A 24,984-nucleotide genomic window follows, 5' to 3' on the forward strand; every position below is an offset into this window, starting at 1 on the left:
TCCTGCTCATATGTACACCTGTCAAACTCTGCACAGTGAAGCTCAAACATCCAAATGAAGTAACGGGCTTTAATGTTGTCCCCTTAACTGCAGCTATCGGAGGAGGAGAAGATCCAGCGCTACAGCATCCTGTCCGAGCTCTACGAACTGATCGGCTTCCATCGCAAGTCCGCATTTTTCAAGCGCGTCGCAGCCATGCAGTGTGTGGCTCCCACCATCCCCGAGCCCGGCTGGAGGGCCTGCTACAAGCTGCTGCTGGAGACGCTGCCTGGATACAGCCTGTCGCTTGATCCCAAGGACTTCAGCAAAGGTAAACTTGGGCACTTAGCCTACATGTGTTAGACTACGTGGAACTCGAGAGATAATAGGCCAGTTAGCAACCTTTTTTTTTTTTTTTCTTTCACACTTTCACATGGTAATATATTCATCTCACATATTGATAATTTTTTGGATTAAATGATGTATTATTTAGTTATAAAACAACGCCCACCACACTTTCCCAGAACCAAAGGGGACGTCTTCAATTGTCAAACCCAAAGATATTCAATTTACAATAACCCGAAGAGAATGAATCATTTTCTGTCTATCGACGAATCGAGTAATTAACTCATCGATTCAGCTCAAGTGTGTTTAAGGGTCTTCCTTGGGCACCTAAGGTTGAACATATCAGGGCCCTGTTTCCCGCTAACGATCGATCTTCAGAGTGTTTCCATGAACGCTTACACACGTTTTCCAAAGCAGAGCGAGTGCACGCTTCTTAACGTCGGCTGTCTGTGGTGCTGTAGAGGACGCTGAACACACTTTAAAGTAACGTCATATATTAAACTGTCTGTAAGGCCTGGTGTATATTAAGAATACATACATCACAAAGCGTTAAGTGTTGTAAACAACACAAAGAAATGTTTTATATTAGGAAGTGTTCAGTATGAAAATGAAACTTAATGTACAGTCTACGGCTTTCAGCTTCCTGCTCCTCATCATTCATGTTCCTGGGTGGCAGCCAGGAAGTAAACTCTGATTGATTCAGCTGTTAAACTCGTATGACTCATATAATTGAGGCAGTGCTGGTTCCTATAAGCTTTTATAAATATGCGCGTCATCTATTCTATCATTGATTAATCCACCAGAATGTGCGAGTGGCAGCAGTGTACACACACATATTTAATAGATAAAGAAAATGAATAGCATCGCCTGATTCCACCTCAAGCTTTGCTGTCCTCTCAAGAGTGCTCTTTCATTCAAGCCACCACTTTGCTGAAAAAGAGGCACAGTTGAGACCTGACCCGGGCTTTTGTACACTCTTTGCTCAGGTCCTCATGATAAGCCTCTTGGTTCTACAGACTATTGACCCTTGCTCATTGCAGCCACTCAATGGCAAGCATTGGCAACACAAAAGACAGAGCTCACGGCGAGCAGAAGGGCCCAGGGACATCCATATTTTCTTTTATGATAGTTATTCAAGGGACACCGTGAGAGGACTTTTCTCATATGTGTTCTTAATCTGTGGCCTAGTTTTCCTTTATAAACTGTGAAGAGAACCGTTGAAACGGTAAAATGTTTGCACTTAAACTGTGAAAGGTTGTGTTAGATGGCATTTAGGATAGCACTTAACTCTTGATGCCCTGGGCCTTGATTTCACATGAGTAAGTATCGGTCAATCTGGACCAGGATTTATTTCCCCTTTCAAAACAAAAAAAAGGTAAACCAGTGTTAAATACAATAGCCATATAATCTGTTTTTAACAGGTACCCCTCCATCTGTTCCCTTCTCAATTTCAAAATGTGACACCTCAAAAGTCAGAGGATTTTATGTGTGATCCATTTAGTTTGTCAACTTTTTCAGTGCGTGTTAGTGTCCACAGGGTAACTGGGTCATCTCTTCAAATTTGCATCTCAATTTACATTTTTTTATTCATGTGCAGTTTTATGTCTTTTTTAAATGGAAAAACTGCCAATCTGATGTCTCATGGAGAATGCAAAAAAATGCCCTTTTGTGATGACTTAGTGTTGGATTCCTCACTTGCAGAACTATGGCATTAAGGTTTGAGTGATTCCTCTGCCTTTTGTTCATTCTTTTTGTTCATGCTTTTTCTGTGGCAGGCTAAAGTGTCACCTTTCAATACAAATGTCTCTACTACACAAAAACAAAATAAACACAATCCTCCTCTGCAGATTGACATGAAAAATCTAGTTCACGGCAATAAAATGACCTTTATGATCTAAACTGAGCAAAGTTGAGCCTTTTAGTAAAAAAACAAAACAAAAAAAAGGCAACAACGACAGGCAGCTGTCGGAAATCTTTTTCTGGATACATTAAGGCCAGTTAGTGAATCATCATTTAAAAAGTAAAACAGTAGGGGAAAAGGGAGTACAGGATAAGACACGTGACCAGAAAGGCAATCCCACATTACCACATTAGTTTGTTATTGTAACAGCAAATGGATGTCAGACAAAGCTGGAACTGGAAACTTCACTTCAGTGAGTGTGAAATAAAATCTGTGAATACATTTAGAGTTGACCATTTGATGATTCAAGTTTTGAGATGAGACAGCAATATTTTTCCCGTACTCTTTTCAAAATGAAAAGACTTCTGCCAGGACTCCAGACTTTGGACACTTCTCCGCCCAGATATGTCAGTCCCCACCGCGCTGATGGGGAAGCAGGGAATGACAGTTGCGTGTCTTTTTAAGCAGAAGGGATCAGGTGGGAGTTTATCAAGCAATAAGATGGAGAGGGAAGTTGAAATAAGAAAGAGAATGGGCATCAATGGTGCATTGCAATAAGGCGGCTGAGATACAGTGGAACAAATGGCTTTGTTAAGTTTTCCACTACTCCCCTCTGTTACCAGAAATGGGGACATTCTGTCTTCTTTCTTCCTCTCACATAGACCCCCTGTTCTCCACTGTTGTCGCGCCGACACAGACATTTTGGGATTTTCTTTTCTTTTAATAATTTACATGTTTATTATGGAGGAGAATAACTGTGGCATGTGGCGTCTCATCGCCCTGCAGAGTAGAAAGTTCCCCTGGTTTCATCAGCGGCGGCCTGAAGGAGCAGTGCCTTTTTCTTTTCTTTTTTTTGAGTCAGGTTCTTTGCATGACAGTGCGGCTGCTTGGCCGCGGCACCGCGCTCATTATCTTGGTGGTGTGTTAAATGGATTGCCAGACACCTCCAGTTCAAGTCTGAAAATACCACAAATGAAGTAATTTTTCCGTGTTCGGGCGAGAGAGACATCCTCAGAAAATCCAAAGTGTCCTCTGGATTACTGTTCTCCAGATAAGCGCTGGTTTTGGCAGACAGGTGGAAGTCGGCTATTTTTAGACTGCTTAGTGGGTGCAGTTTCACGGCAGAAAAAATAGCGTATGAAGGAATTGCATTTCCAGCTTGTTCAGATGGCAGGAGAAGTCAGGATGAATAATAACCATGGTAGGAAAATGCTGATAACTGAAAAGCATCACGGCCATGATTTGACGTTATTGGAAGTGGTATTTAAGCTGAGGAAACATCAAGTGTTTACCAAATATCCTCCTTCCCTCCCTCTGGCCCCCGCAGCCTGCCCAGCACATCTTTCCTCTAGTTTTCTTTCCCACTTAGTGAGTCAACAGTCGACAGCTGGGAGTGGAGCAGGGGATCTCGTAGGGAGCTGAGGGTCTTATGTAACAGTTGGTGTCAGGCTAGAATGCTATTAAGATGTCTTGTGGAGCTCTGCAGAGCAAACAACGCTGGCTAAGTTAGCACCTCGCTGGAGCACATGAGACGGTCTGCAATGGGGATCCTTCAGTTTTAAGAGATGGCTCCGATGAAAAGACTTGGAGTTGGATCTAATTATGTGCGGCCTTGTCTGTGTAAAGCATGCCACATACAGACTTCTGGAGCTTTGTCACACACTTGTTGCACCGTCTCAAGCATTAATGTCATTGAATATATTGGAGAGTAATTATTGGTAGTTATTGTGTAGTTGTGTTGGCTAAATCACATTGCTAAATATAGTTTTTCAATGTCAGTACATATTACAGTACAATCTGCACATTTGTGCAAATTCACGTACTGTGATGTAATTGATGTTGAGGAAAATGATCTGTGTCCAATATTGTGCCCTAGTAGTTGATCATTCTGATTGGCAAAGATCTAAAAAATGTCAGGAAATAGTGAAAAGTGCCCATCTAAATGTATTTTAAGTCCAAAGTAAAGTCATGAAAGTGCTAGTTTTGTCTGACCGACATCCATCAATCAAAAAACACTTTCTTTACTTTCACATAAGACAAAGAAAAGCAGCAAATCCTCACTATTGAGGAGCAGGAGCTAGCAGTGTTTGTCATTTTTGCTTGAAAAATGAGTGAAGCGATTACAGCAAGCAATTGTCAAAAATAGCTGAGTCGAATCATTTGCTGTTGTCCGACAAATCAGGTAATTAACTAAACATTCCAGCTCTCATACGTGCTCACAGTGTTTTCTGAATAAAAAAAAAAAGAAGGTAAATGGTGACTTTGACATCATTAAATACAAAACGATGGTCAACAAGGAATTGATGCATCTGCACTGATCTGATATGTCAGCTGTGTAACATTAGATGTCAGCAATGAGCCTTGTTGTGAATGTGAACGTCTTCTCTGTTGTCTCTCTCTCAGGCACCCACCGAGGCTGGGCTGCTGTTCAGATGCGCCTCCTACATGAACTTGTGTACGCCTCCCGTCGCATGGGCAACCCCGGCCTGTCTGTGCGCCACCTGTCCTTCCTGCTGCAGACCATGCTGGACTTCCTGTCCGATCAAGGTCAGCTCACAATAAACTCTCAGAAAGAGGCTTGAAAAGTAGCAATGTTACACTTTCTTTTTTCATTGTAGAATTTAAACCCCTGTGAGGTGCTTCCAGCTTCATGCCCAAGCCTTCATAAAACAGCCACCCTGTCCTTTGGTGATTGCGGCATTATACCTTGTGCTTAATAGTATGTGATGCACAACAAAGCCAGTTTTTTCTTGGCGGGAGTGCAACATTGTGCTCTGACCAGAAATCCTGTGCTGCCAGGAGATAGGGTTTTTACTGAAGCAGTGTGAGCCACACGGTCCACTGGCCACACAATAGAGGCCAGCGTAATCCTTGGTTGGCTACAGAGCCTGAGAATGGAGGGAGGGAGGGAGGGAGGGAGAAGAAGGAGACGAGGTACGAACAAGATGAAGCGAGCTTACAGTATAAAATATTAAACATCAGCAAAGGGACGTCTGCAGCTGTGTTTAAGGTGCTGCTTATGCAAACCTTCTTAGAAATAATATTACTCTCTCCAGCCTTACATACATCAAGGGCTACAAAAACGCTACGCTAAATGATGTAATTACTACTGCTACAATAAAATACCATTTCATATTTACTGAGTGTAACTTTTTTTGAGCTGAGAGCGCTGCCTGCTGCAGTTTGGGTGCCCTCCTTTAATTGCGTCTTGTCCCGTCTGCAGTGTGATATTAGATATGTCAGAAAGGTTATTGTAAGCTTGCTCTAGTGGAGTAAGTCCCCATTGATGTGTCTTAGGTTTTGTGTGTGTGTATTTGTCAAGCATAGAATAAAGTTGGGCAGGAAAGGACTTTTATGGCTCTGATACAGTTAACAACAGCCTCTGTGCACATGTGGGAAGCCTGGAAAGACATAAGAAATAATTGGACAATACAGTTTAATTCAGGCTCTCTATATATGACTTTTGAGTAATAATACGCAGTCATTATACTAACTGCACATATTGTAGTCTCGTGGCATTCATCAGGGTCTTCATACAACGCATACAACTTACAACAAAGAACATTTAAATAGGATGAATTTAAAAAGTAAAAAAATTACAACGTAAGATAAAATACATCACAATCACATACATATCAGCCAATGGGGTATACACACATGGCTGATTTTTCCTGAACTGGTAGACAGGCAAGGGGTGTGCCTAATGATAAAAATGGGTGACACTATAGTTGGCCCATATATGGTGCATCTAGTGTATATATAGTATGTAGTGCATCTGTGGGAAAGCGCCCGAGCTGAAATATATGAAGTCTTTTCCCAAAATGTGGCGTACCATGAAAACGCATTGGAAGCTACGATAAAGAGAGAACTAGCAATGAGAACAATTATTAAAGCACATAAATTAGGGATTTGGAAATCCTTAAGAACTTACAAAACAACACTCTAAAAACTCATTAATTAAAAAGTCTTAATTCATGCCTCCAGCAAATAGCCTTTGGAGATTACCCCCCCCCCCCCCCAAACAAAAACCCAGAATTTCCACCTCTTTGGTTGGGCTTAATCACCACTCTACCCATAAAAAACTTTTCTTTTTGTTTTGCATTCAGTGACACCCTTAATGCTGATATTGGGGTGATTAAAAGACTTAAGGGGGCCGTATTCACAAACATCCTGAGAATACTCTCAGAGAGCTCCTAACTTAGCCATAACATGTCTAGCGAGGAGTCCTAGCTTAGGAGTGAGGATGACTAATGTTGCTTTTGAAAGTCACCTCAGGTAAGTCTTTGTTGACCTCCGCTACTCAATCATCATGTAACTGATCACTTTATAAGAAGTGATGAGAAAAGACGATGAAGCCGTGGTGCAGGATTTGATACAGTGACCGTGAACGCAGTCTTTCAAAGCTTTGAAAACGAGAAAAAAAGGTGATGTGAACATTTGAAACAGGATAGCAGTGACTGATGTTGTCAAATGGTGCTTCATGGAGCAAGTAACGTTTTCACTCATAATGAATTTGTGTCTTTGATGACACTGGTAATACCAAAGGTGGTATTCAAGCCGTGTGCCGGAGTTTTTTTAATTTGTTGGAGCTACTATAAAAAAGAATTTAATTGAAAAGGAACTAAAAATAGCAAGAGATGATGAGAAGAGCTCTAGATGTTGTCTTGCTGATGACATTACATACTAGTGTTGGTTGCTTAAATCTAAGGCAAATATAGATAGGATTGTCGTGAGGAAATACATTTTCTTGTAGGCTTGGATGCCATCTGCCATTCTTTCCTGTGTTAATGTCAGCGCGCCACGCACAGTAATGACATCTCTGATTTTTTTTTTCTTCTCCCCCCAAAGGCCTCTCTGATGCGGGCTGACCCTTTTCAAGTCCTGGCTGGTGTCATTAGAAGCATAGCTCAGATCTGTTTTATGAAAGCCTTTTTTATTTTTTTATTTTTTACCTTTTAGCAGTGCTTGAAATGAAATGAAATGAAGCGCTCTCCCTCCGGGCCGTGACAAGGTGACCAGGTAGGGCTGATTTATGGCTGATTGTAGGACGGCCTGAGAGAATGGCATCAGTGAGGGACACGCGGCGAGGCAGAGTGAGATTAAAACAACAACAATAAGGTGGAAAGGAAAGGAGCAGAAGAGTTGAATGAGGAGAGGTCATTCGCTGGTTTCCACTGGACGTGGCTAACCCTTGGTCTCATCTCTCAGAACAGAGCTGCTGGCTGTAGAGTGTGTGAGTGATGCTATAAAGACTTCAGGTGCAGTAAGAGAAATAAACCCAAAGCAAAACTAGACAAAACATCATCCTCACTGCTGCTCTTGATGTAATGCTTTGTATACATTTTGGACTGGGCACTATGGTAACAAATGTTGATATATTGAAACTTTTTTTGTATGGTTTTCACTCAGAAAAATCATCAGCCAGTTATACATATCTTCAGACATACACTACTTATGCAAACATGTTTTAAATGACTCACAATCTTCACATAGACAAAATGAGAAATAAAGCTCAAGTACAAATAAAAGTAAATAAAAACTTAAACACATATTAAGTGCAAGATACAGAAAGGCCTTCAGTGGTAATTCATCAGTACTTTTTATTTCCCAAACCCATATGTTCAGAGTGATTACCTCCTTTAATATGTAAGGGTTTATACCTGATGTTGAATTACTACAAAGATGCTATCCCCGATGGCTTTTTTAAATTAGCGCTGGTGTCTCTCAGGAAGTGTAGATCGTAGTGCCGTTTTCCCCACTGATTTGCAGCCTCATTGCAGTTGACAGTAAAGGCCCCCCCTGTCTCTGAATCATGGCTTCACGTGCCTCCATAACGTTAATCAGAGTGTTGCATTTAAAGCCTTATATTCTCTATAAGATCATCGACAAGCTTATGGAGCATGCACACCAACCCCCTTGTCTACATGCTCTGTCCCTGTTTTTGATCGCAAGTTTAAATTTGGACATGCACTTGCCTTGATGTGCTTTATTTGACCGGTTATTAGCTTTTACCCAGCTGGCTCCCGGATTAACAACAGCGTGATAATTGCGTTGTGACTGTTGGGTGTCTCGGGTGATTGGCGCTGTTGCTGTTTTTAACTCTGTAGCTCCCAACATTTAAGGTACGGTATGGTATGTAGGAAAACTCCACAGCGGGTGTTGTCGGCCCGACTTCATTATTCTCATTCGTCATTAGCCAGAAACTCTCCAGCAGGCACAGAATTACATGTCTGTATATCATTTAGAGTGATTAGATGGTGGCTGTCCCTAACCACCAGGTAGCCATCCTCTTGAGCTACAAGCCAACCAAAACCAAATAGTACTTATCATTTGGCAACAATGTCTCACTTCACTTCTCCAAGTAGTAAATTGATATGTTTGTCTATGGGGGTTGCAGACTCACAATAGTAAGTGCAGATGATGCCCCTTTTTTTAAAATAATAACTCAGATTTCCTGACTTACAATTTCCCACGTTTTTTCACCACGGTAATTATTAATGATAGACATTGATGTACATTTAATGTTCAAAGACAAGTATAAATCCAGTGACTTTGTGTGTTTTAGTAAATGAAAACTAAAACTGAAAAACAGGTCCTGTGAAGCAATGGTCTGCTGAAGCTGTTTACATGGTTGCAGTAACCTTCACGTAATAATCTATCTGTGGACATTTCTAAAAATGTTTTCTCCGACAACTTATTGACCACTATGCTGGTTTTACCCATTAAGATCCGTCATTAGGAGTACCACTCCGCCTCTGAAAACATGGAGAAGCTTCGACAAGTCTGAGAAAATAACCCCAATGATGTCGTCGGGATTGTCTCACATAGGCTTGGAGATTAGACATTCTTAATAATTATAAACTGGGGGCATGGAGTTTGAAATACATGGGCATTTACCAGGCTGTCAAAATATATGTAGTTGCATTATGGGAAGTATAGGATCCAGCATTTTGGGAACTTGAGCCATATTCGGGACTAAAAGATCCTGGGCTCTGCTGCTTTGGTCTCTTCTGAGTCCTCCAGCTTTTTGGAAGCACAAAAGTACCAAATTGCTAAAACACCCCGTTCTCTGTCTTTATTGGTATTGTTGCCATAGTCACAGACATTGCATATTACATGCTGTGGTGCAGACAGTCGAATCACCACATCAACACTAGATTTGCATTGAGAGGGCACATTGGGCTCAGATGTGTACTCTCACAACAATGGTAATTACTTCATTTTCACCAAAATGCCAACGCCTGACTTTGCAGTACCTGTCCTCCCACCCTCGCAGGCACACACAATGCCAAACTAAGCTGAAAGGAGTGTTCCAGGGTCAGGAAAAAGTCAACATGTCATACAAGCAGTGCAGCAACGGATTTTGTAAACACACAAAAATAGAGATGGGGAAAGTTTGATATTGCTTTACTTTTAAATAGTGAATTTCATGCCAGAAAGATTCATGTCACTCTTTCGGTTGCTCAGTTTCTATTCTACAAGGATTCTTTTTTCAAAAAAAACAAACAAAACGTAGTGTTTATTGTTTTCATGATTTTATATTTCACTTAAAGCCATTTTTTTGCTGCTGGCTTTTTGCTTGAAATCCCAGCCCGAAAAATCTAAATTATTCATCAAGCTGTTAACATGTCTGTTTGCAGTCTGTCAGTAGTTTTCATTTCACAATATAATTTGATAAATCACCCTTTGAAAATGTTCCCATTGTCTGCGCTGCCATGAAAAGTATTTGAAGCTCTAGTCTCACCTCTTCACAGTGATGTCTATAAAATAGTGAATGATAAGTCTCCAAGTGGATATAGCAATCTCTTGGGGGGGGGGGGGGGGGGGGTCAAATTGTGAAAATCTTTAAAAGAATCAGGAGAATGATAGCAGTGTCACTTCAGGGCATGCTCAAAGACCACAAACTAGTTTAAAATTTCTGTTTTTATTGCCCAGTTTGCCATTTGGTTACCACTCCATTATTCAGCCTGACATCAGCTTCTTGTTTGCCATTTTCTTCCAAACAGAAAATGGCTTATTATTTATGATTATTTTACCACTGACTGTTTCCTTGTTGCTGTGCACTGCGAGTCATGCAGCAGTCAATCCAAGTCTCTCGGCTTCTTGTGGGGTCCGCTCACACAGAGACACATTGCATACAAATATGCACATAAATGCTTTTGATCTCCATGTATTTCAGTGGAAGGATGCGTTCAGATGGCCCTAACCTTAACCTCAGAACGATCTTTATTGAAATGCACATTTCAATGCACATGTTGATCTGATTTAAGAGCAGGTATTTGAATCACTAGATTTAACAGCCTCAGTAGCTGCATCACCATGGTTCAGGATGAGTTGGATAACATTTCCCAACTTCAGTCCCTCATGCAAAGGCCCTAATTGGACATTCAGAGGTCTGCAACCTGTAGTTTAGCTTCGTCATCCTGCTTATTTTCACTTTTAACCACTGACTATATTCTCCCTTCTGGGCTCTTCACTAGATTCTGTCATATTCATCACACAGTTCTATATTAGCATTGTTATAGACTGGTAATTAAGAACCATTATGAAATAATCACAATTTGGTTCTGGGTAAGTGTGTGTGTGTGTGATGATGAGCCTAAATGCGACCAGAATTGATCAGAGTGAGGTGGGGGGGGTGTGTGAAGAACATTATGTTAAAGAAATACCTGAAAGCATACATGCCACTGGAGTACAACTCCATAGATCCCATTCTATCCCGTAGCCATGATTTAAAGGGATAATTTCTGTGAATATTTTGTGTTTTTCAGTGTATATATTCTTTTCAGTGTTAGTTTTACCCTCTCAGTGTTGTCACTACTGCTGTAATGTGGTGTATCAGTATTTGATTAAGTGGTCTCCCAACAAAGCTACGTAGTTCAGTCCTAAGCACCCACTGTTGGGTACACAGAGACCTGGGATCTGGATTTTCTTATGCTGGTTTTGCGATATGGGATATTTGTGCTGACCCTTCATGACGTGAGAGCAAGGTGCAAGTGTTTTCCCACTTCACAGAATAGCAAGGTTAACTAACATGCTTACCTTGATGATGTGAGCTGGTTTGCACCCTTCATATAACGCTTCACTCCTCCCTGATCAGCTGACCTAATAGTGCAGAATATGTCCATATCTTGTGTTGTTCACCTGTCTCTATTCAAGAATAGCGCCGCTAAAGAAGTAGCTTTTACGTTGAAACAAGAAGCTTTTAATGTACAGTAGTGTAGTGTTGAGCCAATCACTTTAGTACAAGACGCCGCTTGTTTGAAAGGAAGGAGACTGCCATGATCGACCCTGCTACCAAACACTCTACAGACTACTGCAGCGAAGCTCAGCACGACAATGCCCTGCAGTGAGGACACAGTGCAAACACATGAGTTAGCAGCGCGATTACAGTCAAGGCTAAAACGGGCCTGTGGAAATATTCTTTCTTCAGCCTCAGCAACTCCCACTAGTGGGTCAGAAAGCCTGAGTCTAGACCTACCAAGACCCAACCAGTAGAGTTGGCAGCAACGTGAAAATATGGAAATAAGCTGTGACCAAATTACAGCAGAGCTGTGCAACTGTGAACAAGAGTGGGAATTCTTCTTTAGAACAGTAGTCTGACTCACTGGATGTAGGCTGTTGGGATAAGTCAGGCTGACTATTTCGGTCGGAATACCTTCCACTATCTGCATGTAACCGCTTTGCACCGTCGCTGCAAAACAAGACAATTGTGATTGGTTTAAAGAAATACAAACAAGCCAGAGTGTTTTGTCCCCTATCCCAGAATGTCACAGGGTTCAGCCAGACATTTCTCCAAAGTGTGGAGATAGTTCTGGCTATGCGAAACTACTAGAACAGTAAAACTTGAGCTATTATGCCTCCTTTTGGGGGCAACAGCAGAGACACATCAAGGAAGAAGTAAGGCAGGCAGGGAGAAAAACAGAACATTTGTGCATCACAGCAAAAGCCTGCAAAACAGTTTCTGAACAAACTTAATTGACACCTGCTGCTTTACGAATTACGTTCGATCTGTCCCGACAAACTGGGGGTCATTAATATGGCTAAGTACAAAAGACGCTGTCAGAATACCTGAGCCCTCTCATTACTGTCACACTAATTTGTATGGTACGGAGCATCGTTTCACTGTTTATTCAGAAATGGATGTTGAGTCACGACTAGCTGTCGAAAGCACAGCGTTAACAAAATGGTTGCCAGGGAAGACGACTTTGCAAACAAACTTGTTCGATGAAGGCAGATTTAACAGGTGCAAATTTCAAAAGCGTCTCGCTCCGTCTACTTGTTGTACAACAGGGTGATGTAAGCTCAGTTTGCAGAGGAGAGGATTCTGAGCAAACTTTTACCCATGCTGCCTTTCATCCTGCCTTCAATTGTTATTCTTCCTCTTGACGGTTGACACTTGGAGATGAGATTCTGTCGTTTGGGGGACCGTATGAAGTGTTAAGAGCTGCACCTTTTCTCCCCTCTTTTGCTAAGAGTAAAAAAAGTGTTTCTTTGCTTATCTGGACAGTGTGTTCTAGCTGTCAGGCTAACAATGTGCTTTGTTGTGTTTGTCCGAGCAGGGAGCTTGGTGAAAGGAAGGGTAAAAACAAGCCAAAAATATAGTTTTTCTCCAAGTTTAACCCCATGGGTTTGATTATCAAACTGACCTTAAGGAACCAGCCCTGATAAAAGACAACTAAACAAATGTTTTGCTTTTGGTAAAAAATTGCAATCGCAAAAACACACCACAAACACAGTAGACAATGCCCTGCTGACCACTATCATGTATATAAGTCTATGTTAGGGGAAATCACTGGTCATAATCACAGTCCTAAAAGTTTTGGCAAAAGACAAACAAAACAAAGTACCCTAACATTTTTCATACAACTGTGAATCTACTTCAGTGGTTCTCTGGCTTTGCCAGCGCTTTAAAACGTTGCAGTCCAATATAAGGGAATATAAGAGACTGCACTATATGGGTGGCTGAATTGTCAGTCAGGTACTAATTCAACATGCTGTAAAGTTATTATGGCGGCAATTACTTGGAAATACAGTGTAGTAATCTACCAGGTATGTGCGCTTGCATATGTTTCACTGGCCACCGTGCCGCTTTGCCTGATGAGGTTGCGTTGCAGAAAAAGTTGAGCCAAGTTCAACTTTTTTGCCAGAGTCTCACGTTGGCACCCCTGCTGCGTCGATGGACTGGCTCCATTCTGATGAATGACAGGACTACTGTCAGTCTGAATGCAGTTTAAGGGACACCTAATGCTCATGGTGCCATACCGTAAACCGTTGGCTTGTTGTGTTGTGGATGGCCAGGCTTGAGTATAAAGCAGGGCACTATTTTGCTTCAACCTGTAGGTTTAATTGATTAGATGTTACTTAGTCGACTCATCTAATTCAGTGGTACTTACATTTTGTGTAGGTAGTTTATAGCATTGATTATACATAGCCATTTTTGTCAAAGACAGTATTTTTTGTAACCATGAATCATTCAGCCCTAATCTTGAAATTGTTTAATCTGAAATCTACACCCATGATAAAACTATTTTGACTTAAAGCTGCACTAATCAATCATATCAACAATGGACCTAATTAGTATGTGTAATGTGAGGGGTGTCCCTTGTAACAATAGCACAGAAAATTATCATCCAACTCTGCAGTTCCCCTCAGCCTAACAGAACATTTTTTAGCATCTTCTACAGCTCTCACCAATCTTTTTTCCAACCTGTTTTCCACACACACTGTACACTCCCTGCTCAGCACCAAACAGTAGGCAGGCAAAGTTAACAACAAGCTGGATGAACACAGCGGAGCATTTAGCAGCTAATAAGCCAGATACTTTTCTCAGGACTTGGTGGAGACCAGAGACTGATGTGTAAATAGTTTGATAACATGTTAGCCACTGTATATGTTTACAGATCGGCTGCCCCCAAGTGGCCAAAAATAAAGAATAAAATCAATTAATGGAGCTTTAATTAAAGATGCAGATTACAACTGAAAAGAGCCAGCATTGAAGAAATTTAAATGAATCCAAACAAAAATTAGGGCTGATAAAATGCTGTTTGTTAATGGTGTTTTTCTAACAAGTTTAAAATTCGAAAAATGTAACTTGGAATTGACTTTTACTTTGATTCATGCTGATTTTATTAATCATAATGGAAGAAATACACACTGAATGTTAGGTCATCACTCTATTCTGTTCTTTGCAAAAACACTTTATGGATACAGAATCAACATTTAAACAGAGATGACTTTTTTTTCTTTGAGCACACAACCACTGCTCAGCTTGTTGTCCTGGAGTGGCCCCTGAACAGGCGGCTGCTGTGTGAGCTCTCAGACACGGCAAACAAGAAAAAAAAATGGACAAATAAGTCATCAATCATGAAGGCTATGAGCCAGGAGGACAGCCGAGCTATCACCCATTCATCTCTTGCTCTTTTATTCCTTCTACGCTTCTTCCTCCGATTCCTTCCTCCCTCCATCCATCTCGATCTCACCCTCTCTCCATTCTTTCACTCCTTTCATTCCATCCTTTCCTGACTTCACTCTGATCTGCTGGCGGCGGGTTTCCGGCTCTCAGTCTGTATTTACAAGGTTGTAAGTTGTACACATATCAACATATTCACGTGGACGCTTTTCTTGGAATATTTTTACTATTGCTAGGAGACATGAAAACTCTTGGACTCATTCTTTTGGCATCTCATCTCATAGTATTTATAGTATTTATCTTAGGCGCCTGATAAAAACCCTCCCCCTATGCAAGTATTCAAGTATCCAGTATCCAGCTGTAGACATTTTGATGAGGTGAAGAAAGCTTGCAGTTATAGGACGTCATAAGGTACTCCCATGAAGGGTTGTAGATCTGAATGAAATCTTTGCCTTTTACGTCCTTCTCAGCTTGATGGAGACCCTTGAAACTTGCAGAGAAAATCGTATGGCTGGGTAAGCAGTAATGTTCCCTCAAAAGGTATTGATGGTACAATAAAACTTACAATTTTACTTGAAGGCTGGGGCTGTTATTGCTGAGAGAGACACCTCGCAGGTCATTAATGTCTGGTTGATTTATGTCACACACAAAGATGAAGTCTCTACAGTGGAGATAATAGTACTCGTGTTATCACGGTGCAGGGAACTTTAAAGGGAATTGTGTTATGTCATAATTGTTGCTGCCTGATCTTTGGGTAATTGTTTCTATAGATTTCTTTATGTACTCTGGCCATGTGCTCATTGATTTTCCTACTGTTAAATGCTCCCACATTTATAGAGAAGAAAGAGGTGACCCAGAGTCTGGAGAACTACACCTCCAAGTGTCCGGGTGGAATGGAGGTCATCACCCTTCCTGACGGCCTGAAGCTCCCTCCGGTGCCCTTTACAAAGCTCCCCATTGTCCGGTAAGTCAGGAGTGTGAATTATTGTTACTTTCGGGCATCATGTCATCATGTTGGCTAGATTTTTAATTTGGGAAAATATCATTTCAAATTAGACACATGGAGTAATTATACTATTGACACATACAAGCTTGGCAGTTAGTTTGCCATTACTGCTGAAAGATGTCTCTGAATATATAATTGGTGCTTTAAATGTCAATGGTTTTGAAATTAGGCTTTCTATTAATCGTTCATAGAATGTTCATTTTAAAACCATTTCTCAAATTGGGTAAATTGGGATTTGTTCTCATTGTTGAAAATCATCATCAATCATCAATCAAATTGTTTCAAATGGAATTCATATTGTCAACAAATCCCATTAAAAGACCAAACGTTAGTCCGTCTCTTAATAATGTCCAAATTCTCTAGCCTGTCTGTCGCATTCAAACGTTAAATCTTGCAAATGGGTTTAAAATGGGACATAAATATATACTTTTACTTAGAAAAAAAAGACTAAATAATTTTGTAGAACTGCTGGGCACTTTAGATTTGGAAAACAGGAGTATACTGTATATTTGTTGGGTCTTTGCCGTGGATTTGGTGCTTTGTTGTGTATTTAAGGCAGCAGGATGGTGTATGTGGGATCAAACCTAAAATAAACCACGATGTTAATGAAGGAATATACTGTATCTTCCAGTGAGGCTCATTGATGTGTTTTAATAGAGATGACCCGATCAGGTTTGTTTGGCCCCGATTCCGATGCAAGTCGTATAATATCGCTGTTTTGCCGAATCCAAGTTTAAATCCGATACTTATATTTACCTAAATGTTGATTAAATATGTATCTGACACATAGAAACAGCTGTAGCCCGCTAAATCTGAAACACCTTTTTCACAAGCTTCTTGATCCAAATACTGAAGGTCCTGATTTAAAACTATTAAACACCCTCTCAATATCTTGTCTTTGCTGACCTCCAGTGGTTTAACTTGTCACCTTGCTGCAGTGATGTGCAGGTGCACTCCAGGACCCCGTGACATCACTGGTGTGGTCACAGATGCAACAGAGCACATCAGCTGGAAAGAAGAACAATCACTCTGTTGGAGTTGTGGGAACTCCAGAAACACTCACGATTGTACAGTGGTGTTTCAGAGTGGAAGTTCTTCTCTCACAAAAGAGTTCAGACACGCAAACAAGTTTCATTTTGGTCGGTCATGAAGTTGCTCTTGGAATTAACATTAATTGGTGACAGCTGAAATGATCTGCTGGTGGCAACATTTGCCATTTCAACCGGTCGAAAGTGATGGTCAGCATCGGCTAAAATGAGAAGCTAATAGCCGAATGTTTTGGACATTGCTCTTAGCTAGAGTTAGTTAGCATCGGAGTTTATCGGTGTCTGAACTCAGAGTCAGTCACTGTTGCACCCAGGGTATTTTTTTACATTCCCACACAATAGCTGAAGACACAACAGACGCATGATGACCCGAAAAACATTCAATTGTTTTGCATGAACGAATGAGTTTTAATAATTTATTGCTGTAACTGCCGTACGTTTAAGAAACACTTTATTCAGCAAAAGTTGTTAGGTTCCCAGAGCTCCACACCCACCTCTAATGACACAGGCTGTTTGGGGTCATTTACATAATTTAATTATCCATGAGCCAGCACTCTGATTGGCTGGTAGGATTGCTACCCTTAAGAGAAACAAAGGCTGCTTTAAAAAAAGGAGACAAATCAAACCATATTCGGAGTTATGGTTGATACTGAGTATCATTATTAGTTTCCAGTGTGACATCACACCAGTGGGTAGTTGTGAGTGGCTTGTTCAAATGATGTCACTCAATAAAACGCATACAGAACTTGTTGGAAAAGTGAGGATACCAGTTTCCTGCTTTTATACTGCTTAAATAACTCATCTGACAGCAAAGTCCACCTCAAAGCCAGACAGATCTACCTCAAGGCAAGACCCCCACGACAGCTATCAGATTTTTTTTTACATTTTTTCACAGGCTTTAGAGTTGTTCTGCAGTGAAAACTACACTTGTAAATAAATTTTTCAGTCAGCCATTCCTGAATAAAACATTCTTGTACTCCAAAATTCAAAAAATAAGTTTACAAGGAGCTCACGAAGGCCGAAGGGTTGTTCTACCAGATTTCTTTAGAGCGCGAAAATAATTAGGTGATAAAAGTTATTTTGCACGTGCTGCAGTTAGTAGCCTGCTGTGGAAGTACTGGAGAGCTGGAAACCAGGCACTGCCAATGAAGTAGTTAAAAACAACTGTAACTTTCTCTCAAGTTCTCATCCCTTGGATTGGACAAGTCATCAGTGCCTAACCATAAAGACTTTTATGATGTTGTGAAATGCCTGACATATTAATGAGCAACAGTAAGTGTTTATCTACTACATTACATTGACAAAGTATCTGTGAATATATTAATAGGCCCCTGGTCCCTGAAATTGAGGAGTACACATTTCCCTCAAGTAGCTGTACTTCTGTTTTTATTGATTTGTTGACTTTTTAACCTTTAACAATGAGTAGTATTGTAAATATCTTGCATTTTACTGTCACGAATATTCATCACAAACACTTGGATTATACTGCATTAACTGTTGTAACTCTAAAGCTGCATCAACTAACTTACTAGGCGAAGTACACAACAAAACCTTTTCTCCTGAAATGAGGGTGAGATGGTCATTTATGGTGTGAAATGTGCGTGAGTAGATGACTTTACTCATATCATTGTTTTCCTGTGATGCCTAAACTAGATCGGTGAAGCTCCTCAATCTGCCTGTCAGTCTGCGTCCACACAAAGTGAAAGGCCTGCTGGGACAGAACATGTCCACTGCCAGCCCTTTCATCTACTCACCAATCATCATGCACAACAGAGGAGAGGAGCGTTGCAAGAAGATAGGTAAGCCCAACTTCATTTCTGTTGTGTCCATGCACACATATTTATATAGACTACAGACTGGACCAAATCACAACTTTCCTTTGAGTCTTCTCATTTCTTTAATCTCCCTTCCCCACTTCCTTCCACCTGTTCGTGACCTTGGTTGAGCACCGTTGATCCTTGCCGAAAACGCCTCCATATATAAAACATCCAATGGACATCGTAACCAATGTTTTGTGGTAAAGCGCTGAACTATAACCTTCTTGGCTGCACTCAAACCTGAAAGCCTGAAATAGAAGCTTGAGGGTCATCGTGAGCAAATGAAGGGTCCATTGGGAAGCGTGTCGTCAGTTGTGAGATATTGCTGACCCCTTTCATCCAGACTGCATACACGCATACATCCTGGACGTTCCCAAACGGAAGGCAGAAAGGAGCCTAATGTTTCACCTTGGACAATATAACTTGAATGTGAAAGGAGGTGCACACGACCGCACAAGACCATTATTACACATTGGCAAAAAGAAGGAGTACTTTTAAGTGACTGCTTGAAGAAGCTTTTGGCATGTCTTGGCATGCCTTCTTCAGACCTTCTTCCAAGCTTCCAAGGCCCCAGAGTTGCAGAACCATTAGCCAATGGAGCACGGTCGCACGGATTTTACCCTTACAGGTGTTTGGTAGTACTACTGGATATGCGGAAAAATGTTGTATAAAGCTGTTTCAGAATCAGAATCAGAAATACTTTATTGATCCCAGGGGGGAAATTGATTGTGTGTTGAGGGAGCTGTGTGAAGTCTGACGTCAGGGGATGTCACTTGCGTCAGCGTTGGTTGGCTGAAGACTACAAGTTTGAAAATGAAATAAATCTGTTGGTGTGGAGTTAGAAAGAAGCGACCTTACCAGACTTCTGTGGCTTGCTCCTCATCTCTGCCTGAGGCTAGAGGCTCCAGGCTACACTAGCCGCGATTAACACACCATCACATAACACACCCAAATCTCTAAGGCAACTGTCAGCGGTAGTGTTGCATTGTTGGCGATGTAGGCGCCAGGTGTTGAGGAGGTTTTTAAATGTCCAACGTGAGTCCGACTATGTTGTAGAAGTGCAGTGCTAAATCGGCGGAGTGCCTCTGCTTTTTATCGATATACTTGTTAAGTTCTTTGTTGCTCATCATGTTCAGTGTTTGGTTGAACATCGTTAGCAGTCATTGACAGGCTGAAGTCTACAACCCGCTGACATCGGTGGTACTCTCAGTTAGACTGAGGTCAGATCAAGAGGATTTCACTGTTTGCTCCTTAGTTTGCTGGAGGGTTGGTGTTCTTGGGAATAGTCATTGACATTGATAACACTTATGGGGATGACATTGCACTGGCTAATTGATCGAACTCCAGTCAGTGCAGTCTCTCCACTTCAGGCTTATCTCTGTTGCTTTGTCTTCTTGGTACCAAGATTTACGGACTGACTCTGATTTTGGAGTCAGTGGCGTAAAAATCCAAAAAATAAATTCCATCAGTTCTTTAATTGGGAGTTTGCTCCACTGAAGTGCAATATTATTCATTATTTTCTTTTTTCTCTCGCCTGCGTTCCTGTCATGGCGTCCTTGTAAGCAAAGCCTATCTTCTTAACTGGTCCAAGTTTGAATGTATGACTCCCTCTCATAAATGCCCTAACCGCCTGAGAAACATACAGTTTATTCATCACTCGGTATGTAAGCAGCAGCAATAGACTCAAAGCTATGCTGGAGTGAAGCTCTGCTCTCCTGACTGGCCAGTTTGTGTTGTGTCTGCAGTCACATTTAGCATTGCACTGTATTTAAGCAGCAGTGAGAGCCGTCCTTTGGCTGGTGTGTATTTGAGATTGCGTTGGTCTTGAGGTTGTAGACATCAACGGCAGCATGTTGCCAATGCTGAGTCAGGGACATCATGCAGGGCCCCCCCCTTCATCTCTTAACACTTTGAAGCCCTTTGAGGTCCGTCCCTGGCCCTTTTGAAGCAGAAGTTTACATCTTTTGTGTCCGAGTTTTTTTTATTTTTTATCATCAAAGCATAGTTGTGAAATAAATGCCCAGCCTAACTCATATAGCAATTAATGTAAAAGCTATTGACATTATATCAGAATACAGCTATTATAGTCAGTTTTGAGACAGATACTGATGCATTTGTAAAATAACTGTACAATAAGAGGGATTGTCATCTAAGTCAGGATATACAGAAAAGGGCATTAAATATTGGCATTTTTAAACAATATCTGTTATTTGTTCTTTTCAGGATACTGAAAAATGGCAGAGAGAGCCCAGCCTTTTTTTCCTCACTTACCTTGTTTCCTGGTTAAAGCAAAACTCAGAAACTTCCCCCGTCTTTATCTGTCGTCTTACTGTTCACTGCCCGTATTTCATCAGGATAACAACAGAATCATGTCAGACTCACTCTCCAACAGAAATACTGTTTTCATTCACTTTCCTGTCGTTTCCAGTTTTGCTGCTGTGCAGTTCAGCTACTGTCAGTGAAGCTGACACTTCCTGTCCAGCCTTCCTTTTCCTGGTAGGCTTTAATGTGAGAAATCCAACAGGTAGTGTTGAGTTTCATTGATAATGCCTCTACATCGATTGATAAAAACGACCAAGTGGAAGCGATAATGAAAGAAACTAGTATTGACATGATTAATCTGTTGTTGTACTGATAGAATAAGGGCTTTGGAAATTTACATTATGTTGAATTTACCACGTGAGCCATTATCGTACAGGTTATTCCACCACCCTCAGTGTTTTTTTTTTTACCCAGCCTTTATTAGTGACCGGCTAGCCACACCCCTGGCTATTACTTTGGACTAATATTATTTGAATACTGGCTTTTATATGCAAAATATTGGTAATCATAACTAGGACTTCTCTCACATGGTTTCCAGCGATCCCCCAAGAGTTTTTTTTCTTGGAAAAGCTGCTGAAACAACAATTTAGTTAATATTTAAAAGCCTGGATAACTCTCTGCATGTTCCGTTTAAGGGCCTTACATGGACAAACAAGTACATATTAAATACATTATCAATCAAATTGTACAAAATCATTGCCCGGGGGCCTGGGGATATATAGCTCTATGCTATATCTCTGTATAATGCATCAGATTTCAAGTATTGAAATGTATGTTTATTATACGTGATCCCTGTCAAATAAAAAATGTATATTAGAGATGGATGACAGTGAGTAAACCACAAGTGGTTTTGAATATACAGGCGATATCCATACCCCCGAGCGGCTCCAAGTCAGATACTCCTCTGGTGCAGTATGGTGTTGTGAGGCTTTGGAGATTAATTCAAACATGCCTTGCGTTAGTCCATCTGCCTCTGGAGAGCTAGCTGCCAGCTAATGAATTTACGATTCACTCTTAACTCCTTCAAAGCATCTCCCGGCACCAAGAGCTGTAGAACTCACGTCTCTGAACGATGGGTTAACTGTGAACATGCATTCATCCCACAATGGCCACATGTAGGCATGTCCCATCATGCAGAGTGCAGTATTATTTCTGCCTTCACCGACAATAGCAAACAGCTGCAACACGCTGTTTGATATCAGCTGCAACCTCATTTGCCCTTTTAATGACCTGGCACAGCTTGGAATTTCCAACCTGAAAAAGACATCTTTGGACTTTGGGGTGTAGTATGTGCGTGCCATGTCAGCAGTGAAATGTGCACTGTAGGGATATTCTTGAGGACTTCGTTATGCTCCGATATGTGTCACAGCTGTGAACCTTTACAGCCTCAGAGTAAACCATCACTTTGGGAACCAAAATCTTTAGTTTTCTGTGCGAGGCTCTGCCAATTGAGGTGTGCGGACACTGAGAATATATGTGCACGTATTTTCTTGCGCTTTAAGTCACATGCTATGAATCAGGTTGATGTTCAGCCATAAAAGAAGGGGTCCTCTAATGGGAGATTGTTTTCCCTATAATTGCTCTGATACTCAGTTTTAAGAAGTATGTGGTCTACAGCTCTCCATTCACTTTGATGTGGGTGATAGGCTGTCTATTACAGTGGCACATGGGCTGACAGGGATGTGAATTTCACTTCATCTAGTCCTCATAGGGGAAGCAGGGACACAGTGCGGTCTATAAGTGTTTGGACAGTGACACATTTTCTATTTTTTTTTGGCTCTGTAGTCCAGCATGTTGGATTTGAAATAAAACAATAACTAATAGGTTAATTTGCTGACTTCCATCTTTCAGGGTACTTGGGGGTGTTCACATCCATAGCAAGCAGAGCAGTGTCGGAGTCATTTTAAACATTGTGCAGCAGGGCAGTGATCCTAAACATAGTTTTCATAGTTTTTAGGGCCAAACTAATGATCTTTACTGGCCAAGTCACCTGACCTGAGTCCAACAGAGCGTGCTTCACTTGCTGAAACCCGACTGAAGGCAAAAAGATGAATTAATGTTGGGCAGCACTCTGGGTAGCACCGGTATCGGGATCTCCACTCATGATCTGTTTCCCCATAGTCTTTGGATTGAATGGGCCTGTCACAGAGACACACAGATGTTTCCCCATTATACATTTCTCAAATATCTCTACAACTAATTGTGACTTATTGTCACCTTTCAAGCTTTCAGTATGTTATGTCTCCACACGATGGGTCAGCATCATGATGTATTAAGAGGAATGGATACGGAGTGGCCAGGCAGCGTTGATGCCAATTTGCCCCAGTGGCCACCCACAGTATTGCAACACAAAAATCCCCTGTGGTGCAAAAATCATTTTCAGGACACCTCTGGAGACTACCAGCAAGATAAATGAATACTCTCTGTATTATGGGTTTTTAAACAATGATGGTTTTTAATTTGCAAAACTTTCCCAGAGCCTAGAAAAAAGTTTTATGGGCCATGCAAGACTGAGCTGGCAGTGCCCGAGGGGGCGGACTAATCGGCATGTCCAGTGGTCCTATTAGACAGGAGACAGTAGTGAGGGGAGAGAGAGGGGTTGAGAAAGGTCCCCAGTCAAACTCAGCCATTTTCGAATACATGGTCGGCATCTTAAACCTCTAGGTCACCAGGACAGTCCATGCCTGCTTTGTCTTGACCACCTGTATATCGCATATTGACTTAAGCGTGGCTGTCAGCTGCATCAATCATAATCATAAAGACATAATGACGTATGACGACATGACAATGGGGGTGGAGTCCAGATTATTTTATCAAACTACTATTTCTAAAGTCAAACAGATAAAGCATCCTTTGTTTTTTTTGTCCATTTACAGTACAGAACTAAATGTCCTCCAGAAATGTGTCTCCGTCTGAGGCGCTAATGACTCGTAATTTCAGACGAGCGCAAAAGCTCGGCTTTAGTTATGTTTGAATGCATTCCTTCCTGCTCCGGGGTCGCCTCATTTCACATGGATGATTTTTGCTCCAGTGCCCAGGCGTAGTGTGCATGTATTATTCAGTATGAAAGATTAATGTTGCTGTTTTACAGAATATTTCTCTGTAGGATGCAGTAAAGCCAGTAAACATCTTCAGTTCTGTCTCTGGTCAATAAAAGATGATTTTCAGAGCACATGAGAGATAGTTTGACGAAATAATTTGCCCATTAAGGAACCAAACACAATGTTTAACTAACCATGCAGCCATGCGTTGACTCAAAACATTCATTTTTGCTTTGTACGATGAGGTTTCAAAGAGCTGAAGCCTTCAGAGATCTGTGCAGAATCTCAACGGCCACTTGAAGAGTTTGGACTGAGGCAACACAAATGGCAGCAGTCCATTTTCTTTTTCTTTTTTCTGAGGTGTATTTCACACTTAATTGGCTGGCTATGAGAGCATGCCTGTGAGCCAGACCTGAGGTTGTGTGGGCCTTTCCAGACATTCATATCATAGATATCTTTCTTTTGACTGACTTAATTTCCCAAGGTGCATGGCTGGAGTTTGCTTTCCATAAATCCCTTTTCCTGCCAGCGTCTGAGCTGGGATTTTCAGGCCCTCTTTTGCAAGTCTATTTACGCCAATGGACTCTCCAAATGGACTAGAATATGTTACATTTGAAAATGGAGATAGGTATGGCTACAGTGGGACTAAAGTAGCTTCTCAATCTAACAAACCCTTTCAACAAGCCATTGAGGAGTGATGGATACTGCAGTGCAGAGCTGTAATGTCCAAAAGTAAGACTTAGCTGTTTCTAATATCCAAGTTTTTCTCTCAGGAAATCAATGACTACAGCTTTTCTCCGAATAATGCTAAAGGTTTGGACCTCTGCTTGACTACAGCACCCATAATGCAATACTAACCTGCCTTTTACAGTTCACTTTTCTCTGTCCATTTAATTAGTTCCTAACATAATGTGATCTCATTGTCCCTGCTGTTAGCTCGCTGCAACAGCTCAGTAAATGTCATTCTGTGAACTAACAATGATCCATTGAAAACGTCCTATCATGCCATTAACAGCTGCGGCATCAATTCAAATTATTGTAATTTCTTTTCAATATATTCAATGTATATATACCACATGGCCCAAAGTATGTCTGCACCTGCACATTACACCCATA

At 41.2% G+C, this 24,984-nt stretch overlaps 1 protein-coding gene across 1 annotated transcript in view; it reads left to right on the forward strand.

Annotated features, from left to right (window-relative positions):
* The window catches only part of trappc9 (trafficking protein particle complex subunit 9), a 175,352-nt gene that overhangs the window by 9,760 nt on the left and 140,608 nt on the right, over window positions 1-24,984 (forward strand). The window contains exons 9-12 of the mRNA XM_070921413.1: window positions 94-310; window positions 4,628-4,771; window positions 15,474-15,600; window positions 18,342-18,487. Of these exons, the coding sequence (XP_070777514.1) occupies window positions 94-310; window positions 4,628-4,771; window positions 15,474-15,600; window positions 18,342-18,487 (634 nt within the window). The remainder of the gene's footprint in view (window positions 1-93; window positions 311-4,627; window positions 4,772-15,473; window positions 15,601-18,341; window positions 18,488-24,984) is intronic.

This window comes from Enoplosus armatus, chromosome 16, assembly GCF_043641665.1.
Source record: "Enoplosus armatus isolate fEnoArm2 chromosome 16, fEnoArm2.hap1, whole genome shotgun sequence".
NCBI classification, from domain to species: Eukaryota; Metazoa; Chordata; class Actinopteri; order Centrarchiformes; family Enoplosidae; genus Enoplosus; species Enoplosus armatus.